This window comes from Populus nigra, chromosome 2 (genome assembly GCF_951802175.1).
Source record: "Populus nigra chromosome 2, ddPopNigr1.1, whole genome shotgun sequence".
Classification (NCBI taxonomy): domain Eukaryota; kingdom Viridiplantae; phylum Streptophyta; class Magnoliopsida; order Malpighiales; family Salicaceae; genus Populus; species Populus nigra.
Window position 1 is genome coordinate 35,928,246 of NC_084853.1, and position 21,087 is coordinate 35,949,332.

A 21,087-nucleotide genomic window follows, 5' to 3' on the forward strand; every position below is an offset into this window, starting at 1 on the left:
ATATTTTTTAATTATTTTAATACAATGATCGCGTCTTTAACGTTATGGGGTGCATTCAGCGAAAAATGGCTCGACTCCTTACGCTTGACTTTCAATTAGACTATCTTAATTACTATCGTCAACTGATTTCTGAATTCTTTTTTTTTGAAAAAATAAAAAAATAACAAAAAATCTAAAAAATAATATTTTTAACGTATTCACATTATTTTTTTGCAAATACAACATCTTTTAAAAAAATTAAAAATTTACTTTTAATTGCAAATACAACATCTTTTTTTAAAAATTAAAAATTTACTTTTAACTTATTAGATTTTTCAAAAGAATTAAAAATTTATTTTTAATGTGTTTGATTTTTAACATTTTAAAATTATTAATCAATTTTTCTTAATAAATCGACATTGATTTTATTTTTTTAAAATATCAAAATATAAAAAAATAAAATATATTAAAAATAAAAAAATATTTAGATAAAGAAATTAAAATATATATATATATATATATAAAAAACCAAAATAATTTTGGATTACTTGATGAATAAAGTTGCTCTATTTTTTTAAGCTATCAGCCTCCTTCCCTTTTCCAGCATCATACATCAACCCCATTCTACATCTTTTTTTTTTTACATACAAAGTAAACAAAAAACCCCATTGATTCCATCAATTTGCCACTCCTCCTACCATGGCCTTCATTCCCAAAACCAGTACCTTCTCTCTTGAAAAAAAATCAAGCTTCATCTTCAACCTCACTCTACCACAATCAACAGCATATCCCCTTTCTATCAATTTCGGGTGGACAATCCTTCTCATCTCTTTCCCTTTTATTTTTCTCCACTATCACCCACTGACCCAGCAACAACTCCCTTTCCCCACGATGACAGTCACCACCGGAACTAACCACTGTGAGCAGTACTCATTTTCCCCCAAGAGATACAATAGAAGCATCCACCATGTACAGCAATCAGTGACCTCTTCAGCTTCAACAAAACCAGCCACGGACGACTGCGGCAACAGCAAAACCCCCTTGACACCGTGAGCTCCAGTTATCCCACAAGCTGCGCCGACAACCACACCAAAAATCAGCAGTCATAGTGAAAGAAAAACATTGAGAACCAGTAGAGAGATGGAGATAAAAACAGACCTGTAAATAAAAAGAGAGAGAACCGCGGCTTTGCTCTGTTTTTTTTTTTTTTAAAATGTTTGGTAGGTATTGTTTAGGCTCACTATCTGCATTAAAAGTAGCTGTAATTATTTTTGATCCGATTTAATTTTTATTAAAAAAAAGTTAAATTGATTTTTTATTTTAAAAAACCTTAAACAGAATTGAAACCGGTTTAAATTGACTAGTTTGATTCAGTTTTTTTAGAACAAAACCTGGTTTAAATCGACCCGTTCAGATTATACTTGTTTTTTTTGTTTGGCTCGGTTTTTTCAGTTTGGCTCAATTTTTTTTATTTGGGTTCAGTTCAGTTCAATTTATTTTTTTTTGTTTCAGACTTATAAAACCAAAATCAAATCGAACCAGGTGGTTTTTTAAAAATTATAATCGGTTTAATTGGTTTTTTTTCACGGTTCGATTTATTTAGTTATTTTTTTCTGTTTTTCTCAGTTTAATTGGTTTTTTTGTTTTTTTTGCTCACCCCTAATAAGAAGGAAGAAGAGTAAAAAGTCAACCATGAGGTGTATAGCTCAACTGGTCAGACTTTGGATTTGTTTTCCAGAGGTCACCAATTTAAGTCCCATAAATTTCAGGGGCACTAGAGGCTTACATGGTTGTTAACTTCAAGGTCCGTAGGATTAGTCGAGGTGTGTGCAAGCTGACCCGGACACCTATATTAATCTAAAAAATAAAATGAGTAAAAGTCGGTCCACTCATTTCTTGAATCCACATGCTGCTATTATTCCTTCACTTCTCAAAATTTTAAAACACTTTTTTCTTGGCTACAACGGTCTCTCTATTTAACTCCCCATTTTCAGACGATTGATATATAATCTCAAATTATTTTGATTGATAAATTGTTAAAATTATAAAATTTAGAGATAAATGCTTATTATTTTATATAATATTTAGACTATTTAGACATTATCATTCTGGTTTGTCGTGGTTAGATTTTGAAATAATTTAATTATTTGTATTGAATTATAAATTTATTATTTTAGGTTGTCATTGTATTTTTTGACATTAATATTGATGCATGAATTATGTTTGTGTTGATGTTATTTTATTTGAATTAATATGTGATTCGAATGAATTTTATAAAATTAACAAGATTTATATGGATTTTTGATTTTGCTTGATCTTGAGTTGATTCATGATAATTTATCTTGAGATAATATTCTAATTAAAATAGTTTGATTTTAAAATGTATTGTTTTTTTGCCAAACATAATCTTAGTCTAATTTTAATAATTTTTAAATTTTTTTTAAGATAATCTTGTAAGTAATTTTGAATTCCTCACTTGTTTGCCCTCATCAATTTAATATTTGAAATTGTGATATATACGTGAGGGTTTTTTTTTAGTATTAAATAAATCAATTTCCTTAAAAATATTAAAAATCTTTATTTTAAAAATATAATTTTTATTTTAATTTGTATATAACCAAGTCTCTAAAAAAAAATACATGGTATGATTTAACATCTTTAAATACAAAAATTCAAGAAAAATAGTTTTGTTGATATATTTGAATGTATTTTTGGATTTAATAATCAGTTTATTAAATTCATTAAAACTTGGACCACATTTTAAAAATACAAAAAAATTATTTTATTTGTTCTAATGTCACGTTACGAATTTATACGTAAAAAATATTTTTGATATTAAAAAAAATATAAAAAATATATTTTAACATTAAAAAAATACAAAAAATATATTTTAACATTAGAATTGTGAGATTTTAACCTAACCTAATGCTACCAACCATGGCACAAGCTCCTTTTTAATGCACTGTGCTGTTCAGTTTTAACTTGGAAAAACACCTAAAAATTACTCAAGAGAACATGCTGCCTAGATTCAATTTTGTAACGGAGCAAGTCTAGTTCATAGTAGAGAATGGGCTTGAGAATCTGCGTGAATGAACAAGTTGTTTCTAGTTTGTGTTCTTTTCTTTTGCTAAATCAATTTGCATTCATTTTCTTAGTTGATGCTGCTAATCTGACAGTCATGATATATAAAAATAGACACATTGCGATGTATCAAGATATATTCTAGAATGGTTAAAGAAAGAATTCAATTTAAAAGTTTTAATTTTTAGATAAAATTTTAAAATATAATTTATATTATTTTCTACAACACTCTTTTAAGTGAAATTTTTTGAACTTTAAATATGTAATACTCATGTTTTTTGGTGATTAATTTTTATTAAATAAATAGAGATATGAGATTCGAACTCCATAACCGTTTAAACATTAAGACTCTAATATCATACCAAAAATTTAATTCAACTAAATTTTTTTTAAATTATTAGATGAAATATCAAGATATAATTTATATTATATTTTAATATTTTCTCAAGTTCACCAAGCAACTAACAGATAATTATTATTTTTAACGAATAAAGTGTTGATCTAGTTGTTAAGATACTAATATATAGCTATAAAAATAAAAATATAGTTTGATGAATAAAAAATATATTTATAAACTGAATGAAACTAGCCTTGACTTTTAAAAAGGATGTGGGAGACCCGTCAACAAAAAAGTAAAAAAAAATAAAAAAAATAATTGTTGTCACTTTTATCTCCGTAATTACCTGCCAAAACCCAACAAAAAAGTAAGAAATCATTACCTAAAATGTAATCCACCGTGAGAAACAACCATTTTTACAGACAACTGAAAAATCAGAAGCAACAAAGCAAGCCTTGCAAATTCTTAATACCTGCAAGCATGTAAAGAATGAACGTAGAGTGGGTTTTTTTAAAAATAGTCATAAGAATTCATCTTTCAACTACCTACTACCATGGCTAGCAAAATGGATGACAGCTATGTGTTTGTTCACTGCAACAATGTAGAAAAAATAAAAGAAAGATTTCATGCTCAGACTACCAACCACGTCAAAATCAAGTTAACGTAAAACATCAAAATCTCGTTCAATTCTGACTAATGAATTCTTTTACCAACCTGTAACTGGTAGAAAAGAAAGACTTTCATGAATCACCATCAGCCAACAACTAGGTAAAAAAAACATTAGTTTGGTGCCATGGAAGCAATCTGGGAATTAACATCAGTTTTGAAATTGCAAAATCCCAACACCAAAAGAGGCTAAAAACTCATTTTTCTGGTGAGGATCAACCAAATTAAAGGACCCAATTCCTAGAACACCAAGAACAATCAGCTAGGTTTCTGCATTCCAGTGAAACCCAAGAACAGATTGTTTTGATCATCAAGAGCCTAAAATAAACAACAAAGTTAAAAACTCGATCCTTAAATATTAGAAAATCATCTAAAAAAACAAATTAGCAAAACAGTTAATAAACAAAACTTGAAGATTTGAACAATATCATGAAGAAAAAAATAAAAAGGAACTTGATACCTTTATTACAAATCAAGATTGGAAGAGAAAACCTATGAAATTGGCTCCATTTCTCCAACAGAAAGAGAAACCCATGATCTGCATAAATAGGGTTTGGATTTAAGATGTTGCCCTGATCTCCTCTCTTGCTCTGTTCACATGAAAAAAAAATGATAATGAAAGAAGAAGAAAGAAACCAAAAGAGCAGGAAAGAAATAAAATGGTTGAAGCTTTGCCACATCTCAAGGATCAAAAGAAAAAGAAGTCAAAATGTAAGGGTCAAATTTGATTTACTGTGTCTAACTGAGGTATTATAGGCTTTTACTTTGAAATCAACCTCCATTAATAGAGAAATTTTTTAATAAATCTTTCAAAATAGGCTTCTGGGATGCTTAATGACTCTATGTACGAGGTAAAACCTATATTTTCTGAGTTTTTTTTTTGTCTATAATAATAATAATTTATTTTTTAGCTCTGAAATCAAAGTTTTTAAAATTTTATTTTTGTAACGGCTATATTTTTTCCCAACAATTATCTATTTTTTCTAACAACTATTTTTTAAATTCTGATTGCACTATATAATTCTCTTTTAAATTCTCCATTTATTTTTGCATGGATGTTACAGATTCCAAGCCTATATATATAAACCTCTGCACCTTTTGAAGAATATAACTATAATTCTCTTTAGATTGTTGGACTTTTTTTATGTTGCTTCGCGCTTTGTATCCCAGGAGGAACTTATTGAATTCTTAAATATAATCTTTTGTAGAAAAAATATCTTTAAGGATAGTGTCTTTAATGTTCTTCCTCCATTGTTTCCTTACCAACAATCTCAAGGAATTAACCATCATGGACAGAAACATTGCTGCCGTGACTCGTGCCAGCAACATTAATTGTTGCCCACAACGTTGCTGCCATTGACAACTTTGCTGCAGCCGTGACAACCATTGTTGCTCAACTGGCCTGTCTAGCTGGCTAAACCTTTCCCTGATAATTATTGAACTCTTCATGGAACTTTGAGAACTCTACTGAAGGATTCATTTGTACCTTTTGGGGGTTGAATGGTGGCATCGATCCTAGTGAGAATAGGGTATTGAATATCAGAATTCCCGGATATGGGTCTCAAGAGCAGGTTCCCTCTTGGCCTTAAACATTGCACAAGCATAACGGGCATAGATCTCTCCAGCAATGAGCTCTTTGGATCTATTCCACAAAATATCTCTAAAATAATTCAGCATGCCACGTCTCTCGACCTCTAGTCTGGAAAAATGCATTGACAATCCTTTTCTCCTTGACATGCTTGTTCACTAGGTATGTACTGATTAAGAAGATTTTGTGATTCCAGGTTTCAATGTTTGAGAAATCAGTTTCTAAAATGAGATTGAGTGACCTTTTGAAGGCTGCCAACAACTTCAACAAATAGCATATCGTTAGGTCAGGAAGAACAGGTTCTCTGTAAAAATTAAGCAGTACTAGGGGACGAAACTCCTCGTCTGGTTAAGAGGTTGCAGGACTAACATTGAGAAAATATAATATTAGATTTACCCAACTAACATTCATTACCTTGCAAAACTTCTTGAAATCATGATAACCCATAAAAAACAAAGCAAAATAAATTGAAAAGTTCAATTTTCAATAAGTAAAAATAAAAGAAAATATTCAATCTAAAAAAGGACAAAATATAATGGTTCAAGTCAACTTGAATAAACGCACGACTCAAGTCATGAGAATGAGATTATCTAATAGAAAAAAAATTGAAAAAAAAATTATGGAGCTTAACTCTCAACCAACCCATTGTTAAAGGGTGACAATAGAAAAAATTCAATTAAAAAAAACAAGGAAATAAAACCCGAGTCAACCCGCCAAACTTGTGACCTAGGTCATGAGACCAAGATAACCACATAGAAAAGAAAATGAAAGAAATTACAAAGTTCAATCCCCAACTAACACAATGTTAAAGGACAAAATAGAAAAATCAATTTTAAGAAAGGATCTAAAAAATAGACTGACGCAAGTTAGACTAACATTTCAAACTCATGACCCAAATCATGAGACCAGGATTACCACATAAAAAGAAAACCAGAAAAATCACGAAGCTCAATTCTCAAAAAACCTAATAATGAGGGATGAAATTGAAAAAAAATCAATTAAAAAAGATCCAAAACAAAATAAATAACAATTAAAAGAATAATAATTAATTTCTTTAAAAAATAAAATAATAGAACCTTGTTATTTTTATTTTGGAGAGAATGAGTGCGAAAATCAAGGATAATAGATATAAAATAAAGTGGAGGAAAAAAAATACATCAAGTACCTTTACCAACTACACGTGCCACACCATCAAAATGACCTTACTTTGATGCCTCCATAGCATAGTTATTAAACCAGGCCTGGGGGTTGAGCCGGCCAAGGAGCCGGGTTCCGGGTTTTATGGATCAACCAGAAAAAATTTAAAAAAAATTAAAGTTTTAATATTTTATATGAAAAAATTAAGAAAAAATCCATGTAAATATAGGCTATACATATTGTAAATAATGAAGTTTAAAAGAATATTTTAAAAAAGTTTTTTATCCCACATTCAAAAGATATTATGTTAAACTTTTAAATTGAAGTATTTAAATCAAAATTTTATTTATATCTAGGTCACGAGTTGATCCGCTGGGTCAATCAAGTTTGGCTGAGTTGTTATACCTCCGGTTTTTTAACAAATCCAAAATAATCTAGCCTCTAAATAAACCTGTCAGGCCAGTCAAGATTTAATGAATATGCTTCTTAGTCACAAAGATGGCAGTGTTCTAATAGTGGAGGAAACCACCTACGTTGTAATGATGTATTGATATTTTAATGAAGAAGAACTAATGATGTTATGGAATGTTTGAGATTGGTTGGAATATTATAATGTGGAATAAGTGGGTTGATGCGGGTTATGTTTGGAAATGTAGAGAATAAAAAACATACGAAATGGTAGATTTATGTAAGTGTTTAGAATTTTTAATGATGTGGTGATGTTTATAAATTGATTGAGAGTTGAAGTGAGTGTGTGTGTTGTATTTTGGTCAGCAAGTGCTAAATGCAAATTAAAAATACTAAAAATTTATTTATACATGTGAAATTAGCTTTAAAATGAATTACAACACAGTTGTTTTAATTAATGTTAAAGTTTGTCGTTTGTACAAAAGACTAATTAATTGAATATATTAAAATCAATTATTTAGACCATGACTAATTAATTAAATATTAAAATCCAGCTGTCTAGACGAAAACTAATAATATATATATATATATATATATATATATATATATATATATATATATATAGAGAGAGAGAGAGAGAGAGAGAGAGAGAGTAATTGTTTGTGGTTGTATCGTGCATGGATGATGGCGAATTGGCGATCATGTGTTTCCGGTGGATCAAATAAATAATTGAAGTCCCATGTTATTATCTTCTTATGGGATGACCATCCTGTGGGCGGCGGCGGCGGCGGATCAATCTGACAGAGTGGAGGTTGTCTTGTTAGCTAACTTCGATGCCTTCTGCCGCTTCCTTGCCTCTAATGTCAGTTCCATCGGATGTAAGTTTCTAATGCAATGAATGTAGATAAAGATGCTCTTCTGTTTATGAAATCTGAAATCTTTTCGGAAAGGAAGCTACAGATTCATTGGTTAATTAAGCTGAATTTCGAGGAAGAATCTCGAATATAATTAATGCGAACAAGCAAGAAACTGGAAAAGGAAAATGATAAATGGAGAAGAAGCATCAGCAAGAGCTTCGGGAGAGAACCAAATTAGCCACAAATTCATCAATGTTTTTATCTGAACTACCACCTTCTTACACTGCTTCTTTGGCCAGTTCCTTCCATTTACTAGCATTTCTTTTGATCTCCTTCCCTTTCTCCCCCTCCAATATCTCTCTTATGCAACTCTCTATTGTTTCCCGCCTAGCAATCTCTTTCTCATCCACCGCAGCTTTAACTCCCATGTTCCAAACATCTGTAATGTACTTTGCGTTGGTGCTTTGATCTGTTCGTTGTGGCATTGCCACCATTGGGACTCCTAAACTCAAAGCCTCCAGGCTAGAGTTCCAGCCACAGTGTGTAACAAAGCATCCCACTGCCTCGTGAGCTAAAACCTCCAACTGTGAACACCATCTGACCACCAAACCTTTCGCAGAGCTTTCTTCTGCGAAATCTTTCGACAGTTTAGATTCTTCAGATGCTCTTACCACCCACAAGAAATAACAATCACTCCTCTTCAATCCCCAAGCTAGCTCTTCCATTTGCTCTGCTTTGAGATCTACCAGGCTCCCAAATGACACATGTACAACCGAGCCTTTTGGCCTATCATTAAGCCAATTCATGCAAACATCATTTTTCTGCATGAACAAGCTGAAACCATAGTCTCTGTCGTTCTCAAGTTGTTTATCTAAATACATAGACGGTAAAGTTGGTCCAATACTTCGAAATGGCCAAAGCTTGGCAAACCAATCTGCCACCTATAACCCAAAATGAAAAGAAAAGAAAAGAAATAAATAAATCAATTTAAGTTAGAATTTGATTTACATAGCACAAAGAAATGTATATGTGTGGTGTATACCACACCTCTCTTTCCAACATATAAAATGAGTTGCAAAAGACCCAATCCGCTCTATCAATATTGGAGAACTGATCCAAAAGCATGTCAAAGAAATCTGGGTACGTCCCCAAATGATAAATGAAAGAGGGCAAATCTTGAGGCTCTAGAGGAGGCAATCCAGGAACCAAAATTTGAGTCTCCGTGACAGGAAGTTTGATCAACCCTCGATGGACGTGATAGTATATGCTATCAACAGCACAAGACTGGGTGAAGAAAGCAGCACCAACCAACCCAAATTTCTTGGCTACATCAAGACCCCAAGGCATAAAGGCGTCATAAATGATGCAATCAAGAGGGCAGTCTGAACCACTAAGCTCCTCGACAAGATTGTCAAGAGTTTGCAATCCCACCTTCCAAAAGCGATCAAGGTATGACTTGATGCTTTCTGCCTGGTCTATACCTCCTTCATCATATCCATCAGATATAGTTTGGAGTGAAATGGAACTGGAGGATGATCCAGACATGATGGCGTTGGAGATAAAACGATCGTAGTAACTGGAGTTACTTTAACTCCTTTGTGTTCTAAGCGTTTGGAGAATTGAAGCATGGGGTTTATGTGGCCTTGGGCTGGAAAGGATACGACTAAGCAGTGAGCTTTACAGCGCTTCTCCATTTTTATTTTTTTTTGTTATGGTTTTACACCAATTCTCTCTTTCTGGCCTGGAGTGTTCTTCTCATGCCAATTTGTTGGGGTTCTGTGATCTGTCGGCAATACGCATCAGCTAATTATTGCTGTGATGATTGTTTTTTATTATTTTTTTGTTTGAAATGTATAACATTAATTTTTTTATTTTTTAAAATTTATTTTTATCATAATCATAATAAAAAATCTAAAAACGTTATAAAAATAAAGGAATCAAAAGTGAAAAGAAAAAAATGAAGAACAAAAACAAATTTAGATTACTTGGGACCAAGCAATTAAAAAGAAGAAGACTCACACGCACACAAAAGAGAAGAGAATTTTATGCACACAAAAGAGAAGAGAATTTTATGGAGAGCCATAAAAAAAAACCCTAACAGGAAGAATAAAAAAAATAAAAATAAAAAAGGCTAAAAATAAAAATAAAAAACCTTCTCTCACATTATCTCCCAACATACACAAAAAAACCCTAGCCTTACATATACCTAAACGTAGCCACCAACTACACGAGGAAAAAAAATTTACACATCCATATACCTGTTTCCCTCGTCTCTCAGCCTCACATAGACCAACTTCCACGCTACTACTAGCAACTTCTCGCACGACTCCTATACAAAGTTTCCATCTTGAAAGCAAAACTCGATGTTGAAGATTGTTTTTCTTCATGACCTCTCATTTTGTACCGTGAAGAGACCAAACCCAGAAGTTCACGCCCCTTCACCACAATGCCAACCTTTATCCTCTTCATCATAGCTCACAACTATTGTTAGCAGTCCCCTGCTATGCAAACCTCCATGTTACGGTGTTCTCCTCTGATCTATCCGTCCAAAACCACTACAAATTAACCCATCATCATCGACCATATTCCTCCACCAGTAGGCACCAGCTCCAACAACATCACCATTATAATTGCCACCATCAACAACTTTTTCTCTCTTTCTAGCCATGAACTGATGATCCATCAACAACCATCAAACTAGCCCTCCTCACACACGATGCTCCACCTGTGTTAGTAGCAACAATGATCATTTGAAGAAAAAATAGTTAGGGATAAGAAGATATAAAAAAGGGAAAAGAAAGAAAATAACCAAAGTTTGTTGTGTTTGTTTCTTGCTTTTACAGGTTCCTCTTTGTTACACTACTGGCATAGAAATGAAAAAGGAGTGGAAAAGTTGCCCGATCCATGCCATCACGCGCCTTCCAAGATGTCGGAGTGTCACCTGTATAAGTCGCCAGTGGCAGAGGCGCGTGAGACCCATACATCGTTACTCTTCTAAAGGTCTTAGAATAAAAAAATCATTAGTCAACAACCTTAAATTTTGTTGATCGCAGGAGTAAAATAATATTTTTATTATATAAAAAATAAAAAAAACTTAAAAATATTTTTGAACAATTTTTTAATAACCAATGAGGTTGGAAAAAAAAAAACAAAAGCCCTAAAACTGATACCATTATTTTTTTTCACTCAAGAGCAAAATAGTAATTTTATTATAGTAAACTATAATAAATTATTTATTGTTACAGGGAAACATTTACGCCCTGAATATTTTGTTAAATGTTTGGAAAAATGGGAAGAACAGCTGCAGTGAGACAAGAAGCAATTAAGCATTGCATTAGCCAAATCATAAAGGGAGAATAAAGAGGGCAAGAGATCAAAAGAAATGCTCATAAATGGAAGAAATTAGCCATAGAAGTTGTGGATGAAGGTGGAAGTTCCGCTAACAAGTAGTCAATCAAGGTCATTTCCGTCATTGTCATCCATGAGATGTGCCATATATTTATTTTAATGTCCATCATTTTGATTAAAATAACTATTCCCTGTACCTGTGACTTGCTGAAAAAATAGACATTAATAATGCTTTATATAAACACACACACACACAAATTTAATATTTCTTTCATCTCATATTATATATTTTATATTATCTCATATATTTATATTTCTAAACATCATTTACTAAAAAATAATTTTATAAAATTAAACTATAACTATTAAATGAAAAGAAAAATAATCCAAAAAAAATGAGAATGAGAAAAAAAAAGATTCAAATAAAAAAAAACTTATGATGGTTCATTGTTTATATTATTTGTATGAAAAATGTTTCCATCCCAAGTGTTTTAATATGTAGAATAATAATACATAGTTTTCAACAACAAATCATAGTTTTTAGACCCGGTTTGGTCCAAGGCCCGGGTTCCAGGTTTTGACCGGGTCATCGAATTGCCCAGATCAATTTTTTTAAAAAAATTTAAAATGACGTCGTTTTAGTAAAAAGAAATCAACGGGTTGCAACCGGGTTTTTGACCGGGTCTTGCCGAGTCAACCGGGTCAACCAAGTTTTTTCTTTTCCTGTTTTTTCTTCAACCCAATCCGGTTCCAACCCCGAGTCGACCCGCCGGGCCGGATTTCAAAAGTACATAACAAATACTAATTTAATTTTGAACCACTATACACGGAAACAATATTTATGTAAATTGCTCAATTTTTGAACAAGTGTAAACATGATGCGGAGTTAACAAGTTGAGAATACATGTATGTGTGTGTATTGTGAATTATATGCGTATAGTCAGACAAATTTCAATTGTTTTCATTTAGGTTTATACAATTTTGGTCCCCATCGAGACAAATTAGTACAATCTGGTAATTTACAATAAAGCATTTAAAGTTAGCTGTGTCATTAGACAAAGTGGCTGTTTGAGAACGTAGCTGCAGACGAGACGAGGTTCACCCGCAACCACGTTAATTAACGTTTGGTAACCCAAAAAAAATTGCTTTTGATGGGTAGGATCCACATGAAACCAGAGTTTCATGAGCAGCAGCATTTTTGCTGCTTCTCATCTAACAGTGGAGCATGGCTCCACTGCAGCTGTTCACTATAAGTGTGTTTGGTATTGCGGTAACTGTTGTAGTTGTGGTTTGAAAAAAATTGTTTTATAAAAAGTACTTTTAGTTGAGGTTGGTTTGAAAAAATAGGTGTTTGGTTAAAACTGTGGTTGAAATTGAGGTTAAAGAAAAAGTAGTTTAATGTGTTTGGTTAAGAGTGCTTTTGAAATTGAGGTTATAAAATAATTTGAAAAAATATATATTAATATTGATGGTTTTTAATTTAAATATTGTAGAATTAATTACTCCTATTACATCATGAAATAAATCATACTTTATATAAAATATTTTTTATTATTCCATTAAACTATTTATAATTCCATTACGTATAAAATTTATCCGATAAGAACTACAGTTTTCATAATATTTTGAGCGTGTAATAAAATTAGATAAAATATTATCAGGTATAAAATTGATATTATAATGCGAGTGAATTTAATTCACTATATACTAGTTTTTCAGGAAAAAAATATTATTCACATCACAGTACGAATGAATTTAATTTACTCTAAATTAGTTTTTTTAAAAAAAAAATGTTAATAAAATTAACACAAAAAAAGTGTATGAACAGTGCAAGAGAATTGCACTGTTCACGTGAACAGTGCAATTCACTCTTCAACAGTGCAAGAGAATTGCACTGTTAGTTAATTTTCAAGTGAACAGTGCAAATCTCTTGCACTGTTCACTGAACAGTGTATGCTACAATGTCCATGCTAATTAAAATTAGCGTGAACAGTGTGCACAAAGCAGCAAAATGCTGCTTCTTCTTTTCCTGCGTCTCAGACGTGAAAAAACATGGGACCATACACAGTAAAATGTGTTTTTTTTACCAAACGGGTTGCATCTGCGTTTTAAACAAAACGCAGACGCAATCTCGTTACCAAACGGGTTCAAAGGGTGAAGCAGCGTTTTTTTTTTAAATTTTTTTGAAAAACCAGTGTGCTACACTGTTAAAAGTTTAGGTTTTTTTTTTAAAAAAAATCAGTCCAATTAATTGATTTCACTCACACTATTCATGTGAACGTGAATAATATTTTTTTTTGTTAAAAAAATAGTTTAAGATGAATTAAATTTACTCGTACTGTAATTCCAATTTTATTCCTGATAATATTTTACCTAATTTTATTGCATGCTCAAAAAATTATGAAAACTATAGTTCTTGTCGAATGAATTTTGTACGTAATGAAATTGAAATTTTTTTTTTAAAAAATTGAGTTTTACTCGAAAAACTAGTATTTAATATTATTTAATAACACTACATAAATTAGAAGGATATCGCATAATGATGTAGTATTTGTGGAATTTGATCGCAATTCTAATTATGTTCTTGCCGGGTCCGAATTAGTTAAAAAAATTCAGTTTTTATTTTTATTTTAATTGTGTTTTATTCAAAAAATTAGAAGAATATCGCTTGATGACGTAACAGAAAATTCAGTTTTTGATGTTGCGTGCTTAAGAAACCATGAAAAATATAGTCATTGTTGGGTAGATTTTGTATGTGATGACATTGCATATAGTTTAATTGAATAATAAAAAATATTTGATATCAATATTATTTATTTCATGATGTAATAATAGTAGTTAAATCTACAATATTTAAATTAAAAATATTTTAAAATTATTTTATAACCTCAATTTAAAAAGTATTTTTTTAACCAAACACATTAAACAACTTTTTATTCAACCTCAATTTCAACCACAGTTTTAACCAAACATATATTTTTCCAAACCAACCTCAACTAAAAGTACTTTTTATAAAACAACTTTTTTAAAACCACAACCATAACAGTAACCGCAATACCAAACACACCTAAAATTGGAGTGGAATTAGCGCCTCCCTCAACTCTAATATAGGGAATTACTTACCAAGTTTACCTTAACATGTAATAATTTTAAAAAAGATTAATTTTTCCAATCAATTAAAATGTTTTTATTTGATTTTTTATATCCTTGATCTTCATAAATTGAGCATACCATATTTTTTAAAAAAACAAATTATAGACTAATTACATAAATAAAAATAAAAATCACTAAGATAAATACATTTTAATAAGGTGAGCGCAAATAAAAAGTGAGAATAGTATTAGAAATTTATAAGCAACTTTTCCTCTTTTTTTTTATTTTAGAAATAAAGTTTCCTTTCTAAACAAAGAAAGATTATTAATCACAAAGTCTCTTATATCAAAATTGCTAAACTCATTATTTACTCCATAAGCCTCTATATTTTTATTTTATTTCAGTCAATTTAATACAATTTATCAAAATTAAAAATCTATCTAAGCTAATTGAGCAATTGTTTTCACTACTTAGTCATCAACTTTCGTTTCATTTCCTTACCTTTAATACTATCACTCACCGTCCCCCGTCCTTTTTATTGGTGATATCTGTCTCAATTTGATAAATTATACTTAATTGAGTGGGAAAAAAAAAGACTTAACTGACCAAAGTGAAAATAGAGGATTTTTTTTCTTTTTTTTATGAATTGGTATTAAATAAGTGGGTTTTGCCAACCAAGAACCCCACTTGATATTTATAATCTCTCTTATGTTATTGATATAGTTGTGTCATTTTCAGCGTTTTTTTTCAAAAAAAATTAAAATAAAAAATCTATTTTCAATGTGTTCAGTTGTTAACATGCTTTTAAGTAAACATTGATGTTGCTTTTTTAAAAAAAAATCAAAATACAAAAAAAATGAAAAATCAGAATTTACAAAGGGACCAAATATTAAAAAAAAGAAGTTGAGGGACCAAATTGTTTTTGTATTACTTGATCACCAAGTTTGCTTGGAGACCAAGTAATTAAAAATAACAAACTTATTTTCACCTATATATAGGTGGTTACACACACACACAAAGAGGGGGTAAAAATTTTTGGAGGAGAGGTATTTTAGGAGAGAATTAATTAGATAAAAATCACCCAGGCACCCAAACACTCTCTCATCTGCACTATCACCCACACACCAAAAATAGCTTCCTTTTTCCTAAAAAGAAAAAGTAACAAACCTGGGACCTCACTCTCTCTCTTTGTAAAGAAGAACAAAAACATGAACGGCCAGCCAATACTAGCCTATCAGCTCCACCCAAAACCTCCCCCGTAAAGATAACCCAAAAAAAATTGTCTTCCCAAAATGAATCTTCAACCTCCAACCATAGCCTTTACTGGTGGTAACAAAGCCACAACCAGTAGCCGAACCAAACCACAACACCACCTTTACCTGGGAGACAGCCCATATTAAACCAATCCTCATAAAACTCATTCCTACTTCCTTTCACACTTTTGAAGAGAGACCCATTTTAAGAACAAGAAAGAAACAGATCTCTCTCTTCATCCTTACAGTAATCTCCCCATTGACCATTCTACAGCCACCATGAACAACGATTCACTTCCCATCAATTGGCACAAGCAACTACCCGATTATTTAGCCTCTGCCACTATCGACCGTGGCTTACATCAGCACCATCAGGAAATAACCAATCTCCTATAAATTGGCGCCAGCAGTGGCCTTTAATGGCTTGCCCATTTTAGCCACGATCATCCACCGTTTTGGTTTTCCTTCATACCCCCAAACAATAACCCAAATACCATTAACCAAACACTTCTAATCAGCTTCCACCCTAAACCAACCTCTTCTTACCCCCATCTCCATCATAAAAAAAAAACATTGATTGAAACCAACCATGGCCCAACCTCAACACCATTGTTCTTAGCTTCATCAAACCAAATCATCCACACCCGAAACCAACAAACCATAAACCCAACTCTGTTGTGGACCCAACCAGCCTCCTCCACTGTTACCAAGTAAGACCCATATCTTTTCCATTGTTGATTGTTGAAACTGCTAGAAAAAAAAAACAATTAAGAAACAGATCTCTAGATTAAACAAAAGAACTAAATATAACAAAATGTTTTGGTTGATTTCATTTGCTTGTAGGTCACAATAAGAGCCACTGCTAGCACAAGAAGAAGGAGAAGAAAGAGAAGATCCTGATCCATTCTATTTTTTCAGTCAAATGACGACATGTGGAAATACATGCTGATAATGACAGAGACGCGTAGATACATGTGTCGCCACTGTTCCTTCGCTTCCTAAAGTTTCCCAATATTGTTTTCTTGGTCACAACAGTGTCTCCAAATAAATATCAATCCTCGGAAGATCGATCTACAAACTCAAATCATTTTTGGACAAATTGCTATAATATTATGAAATTTTGGAATCAAATCGCTTATTATTTTTTATAATATTTTGACTATTAATTTGGTTTGATATGTGTTTGATTTTGAAATAATTTGATTATTTGTAATTGTTTTGTGAACGTTAAATATTGGTGCATGAGTTATGTTCAGGTCGGTTTGATTTATTTGGATTAGCATGAAATTTGAACGAAGTAGATGAAATTAAAAAAAAAGTTATGTGGATGTTTGGCGTTGTTCGGTTTTGAGTCAATGATCAATAATTGGTTTTGAATTGATATCGTGCTTAAAATACCCTTGATAAAAATATTTTATTTGTGTCTTGCCAAATGTATCCTTCATCAGTTTTTTTTAATTCTTTTAATGTTTCGAAGACAATTTTGCAATCAATTTTCCCTACCTTTTTTTTACCCTCCCGTATTTAATATTTTAAATTGTGACCTATGTGTGAGGCATTTTTTTATATTAAAAAAATTGGATCCCTTCCATAAAAATAACAAAAAAACACCTTTCTTTTAACAATACATTTTTGTTTAAATTACATGTGGCCAAGTCCCTCAAAATACAAAAATCATGTTTTTGCTTAACACACACACACATATGTGTATGTATATGTATAAATATGTTTTAGCATTTTTTTTTTTTTACAAAATATATATTTTCATGCAATTTGGATTTAATAACTAGTTTACTGAATCCATGAGAATTTGGTCAATATTTCAATAACCTCTAAAATTTTAATTCATGAGAATTAATGGTCAATATTATGGTATAATTGAGGGACCTACAAGTAGGCTGATATTTAAATATCAGGAATTAACTAGAGAATTCTCAGAATTATTCTGAATATTCATCAATTTTAATTCGAATTATTTTTCATCACAACACACAAATAGTAGAAAACCCTTCCGCTTTCTAAGATAGGCAAACCCTATCAAGGCACCTCCATATATTATTTTCATAAGAATTTATATGGGCATACGAGCCTATGATAAATTTGAAATACCAGATTTATTCATAATAGGAAATCTTTATCCTGAGTCATAGAAAGACTACCGGTTAGAAATTCATCAAAACCTTTAAACCACATTCACACCACAAAATGCAGCTTACCTCAGGTAAGATGCACTAGTGGTGCTAATATCATCTCTAACCACAACCAGTCTCTTCCCTTGAAAATTCTGATTAGACCAGTACATTCGGGTTTCTTAGCGACCCTGAACCAAATAATCAAGTGGCAACTCTTTGACACCCCTTGATGTCATTCGTACACATGCGGCACTCTTTATAACTGAAAGCTTTTAATTTTATGATTAACCTGTTAGAAACATGGATTAGAAACTTAATGTTTATTTTAGGATAAAATTGACTCAATTAAAAATATAAGAACTACTTGAACAATTATCATACTATTTATAGATAGATTAAGCCATTAAATCATATTGTTAAAAATAGGACTAATAGAAAGAATTATTAAATTTGAAAAATATATACTTCAATATATAAGGTAATGAGAACATTTTCATGTTTTTTGGTAGAGGCAAATTTTCAGAAATTTTTAGGGCTTTAGCCGCTACAAACTTCTTCTAAACCAATAGTTTAAGCTAGGAACTTTGGACTGGATAGAATTAAATTACATCAAAAATCATGATCAATTTATAAATATTTTCTACTATCATTGGCTACATCAACTGTTGCCATTTAAAATAAAAGGAAAAAAAATATTCCATGAATCTTAAAGAAAATATCTATTTCTATTGTCATACTTCAATTATTTTTCAAAGAAAAATATTACAAAATCTCAACACTCTCCCACGCTATAATTCTTTATAAAAAAGTAGACAGTTGTAGGTTGTTCTTTTCGTCTATCTTTGTGATCTCTATTTGTTGACGACCTTTGGTTTGCTTTTTGTGATTCTTTATTGATGATATCCCTAAAAATTCAAGAAGCTTAAAAACAAGGCTTCTATATTAGATCAATTTGTAATTCATTTTTTCAAGCCAAGATGGCTGATGATTAGTACCTGATACCTCCAAAAGGTCTTTTTTTTATGGATTTGGAGACTCTCTTATGTTTAGGTAAATGTCTCTTTAAGATAAAAAAAAAATAATGATATTTTAAAGAGAGATTCTGAAAATAAATATGTTGTTGAGAATAGAGATAAAAAAAAAAAAAACATGTCCTCTTAAGGATCTCATAGGTCTTTATAGCTCATAGCATTACCCTTTGGTTCAGGGGCTTACTCCAAAGTCCTTTTTTATATATAACCTTAAAACATCTCTTATATGTCAAAGAAAATAAAAAATGATGACTTATTAGAGGGGAACTATCTCTAACTTATTAGAGGAAAAATAAGGAGAAATCTCTAACTTATCACAGGGAAAATATATTTAGGACATATCATAGAGTCAGGCCCATATATATGTGGGCTCAGCATTTCGTTGAGCTCAAGAATGTTAGGTCTGACAGTTTGACAGACCTGTATATGTTTGGGCTCAACGCTTGGCTGAACCCAAGGATGTTGGGTTATCACTTAGCCTCTGATTCCTTTAAATAAGGATCTAATTAAAAATAAAACATATTGATCCATTAGTAGCCCCCAAGTCTATGTGTATTTATTACGCAAAGATTTTGAAAGTTTACCAGCAATAAATAAGAGCCCTTTTTTTGCCTATTCCATAAGATTTTCTTGTCCTATATAGGACTATCGTGACTCTTTGTGGCTAGGTGACTCGATTTTGTTGAAAGAGATGTCTATTGGGAAGCAAAACGGTAACTTGAATTTAATGCAGTAATTGAGTGGATTTCTAGAGATTGGAGAAGGCATTAAAAGTCATTCATTTAACAATGAGAGCTAAAAGATGTTTTCTTTATAACCCTAGCCTTTCTTGCTTATGCCTTTCTTTTACTTTTTATAATTTATGAAAAATTACTTTGTTCAAAACCCTGAACTATTTTTATTCTAATCCAGGAAGAAAAACTCATTCTAGGTATTTTTCACCACTAGCTTCTTTCTTTTTCTAATTTGAACAAAAATATAGACCTAAAAAGAGGGATGTTGCTACTTTTAAAGAGGAATTTAGGTTCCAACCTGAGATTGGAAGAAGTAGCAGGGGGCATGGGTCCATCAGATTAGACCCTAAAACTAGAGGGAGTGGCACCCTAGTGTTCATCTCTAATAGGGGAGAAGAGTAGTTCTCCTCATAGGAGTTCTTCTTTTGCTATTACTATAGAATTTTAGGAGAGAGGGAGGCCACCTCAAACCCTTGAAGATGGCATTCCTGGTACTTTAGGCGAGGAGGATATAGAGTTTGTTACTCGCCTATAACGAGGATAGTAAATAGATTAGGTTAAACGTATCCAGTAGACTTTGGGCTTTTCTCATTGTCATTTTGAGATTACAACCCCCTTTTATATTATACAATGAGGTATTCCTTCCCTTTAGATACTATATGTTGAGTACATGTTAATTGCATCCTAATGAGTGGATCATTTTCTCTACCTTTGATAAATTTTGTAGGCTTGTCGAAATCAAGCCTACGGTCAATGTCTTTAGAAGTTGTTACCATTTGGTTGCTGACACCAATAGTGGCAATGACATACATTTGTTTTTCACCTTTACCAATAGACCCATCAATTTCCCACAAATGGTGCCATTGATGATGTTACAAAAAATCTAAAGAGCTTAAGAACAAGTCTTATATGTTGGATAATCTATTAATCTCTTTATTCTGGAAATTTGATTCATTCTCCCTAGCTAACGTGGCTGGTGGTTGGTGGTTGATGCCTAATACTTATAAAATTCTTTTATGGATTTGAGGACTCTCCAATGATTAAGTAAGTATCTTTTTTAGAGAGAAAATAATGATATTTTAAAGAGAGATTTTTAAAATAAATAATACATTTGAGAATAGAGATTGAGAACATGTCCTCTTAAGGATCTCATGGGTTTTTATAGCCTATAACCCTTACCCTATGGTCTAAGGGCTCACTTTAAAGTCCTTTTTTTTTATATAACCTTAAACATCTCTTATTTGTCAAAAAGGAAAAAATATTTGATGACTTATAAGAAGAAAAATATCTTTGACTCTTCAGAGGAAATATATATTTGACTCATCAAAGAGGAAAAAATATCTCTGACTCATTAGAGGACCAAACTTGTATATGTTATGGTTCAATGCTTGGCTAAGCCTAAAGATTTTAGGTCTAGTAACTTGCTAGATCCATATATGTTTA

The 21,087-nt window shown here is 31.5% G+C and overlaps 1 protein-coding gene and 1 long non-coding RNA gene across 5 annotated transcripts; both read right to left on the reverse strand.

Moving 5' to 3' along the window:
* Positions 1-496: 496 nt before the first annotated feature.
* Positions 497-4,919, reverse strand: LOC133682107 (uncharacterized). Of its 4 annotated transcripts, XR_009836611.1 has the most exons (4): positions 4,524-4,908; positions 3,780-4,381; positions 1,138-1,223; positions 497-1,051 (listed from the first exon to the last, which is right to left on the reverse strand). It is a non-coding gene; the product is annotated as an uncharacterized LOC133682107 (long non-coding RNA). The 4 variants fall into 4 exon arrangements; XR_009836612.1 differs by having other exon boundaries at positions 1,138-1,219; positions 3,780-4,911; XR_009836609.1 differs by having other exon boundaries at positions 3,780-4,908.
* Positions 4,920-7,872: 2,953 nt separating this feature from the next.
* LOC133681392 (UDP-glycosyltransferase 74G1-like) lies at positions 7,873-10,288 on the reverse strand. The gene is given in 3 exon segments (XM_062104430.1): positions 7,873-8,994; positions 9,101-9,619; positions 9,622-10,288. Coding segments are annotated over 3 exon segments (1,380 nt in total). The 5' UTR covers positions 9,748-10,288; the 3' UTR covers positions 7,873-8,259.
* Between the last annotated feature and the right edge of the window lie 10,799 nt (positions 10,289-21,087).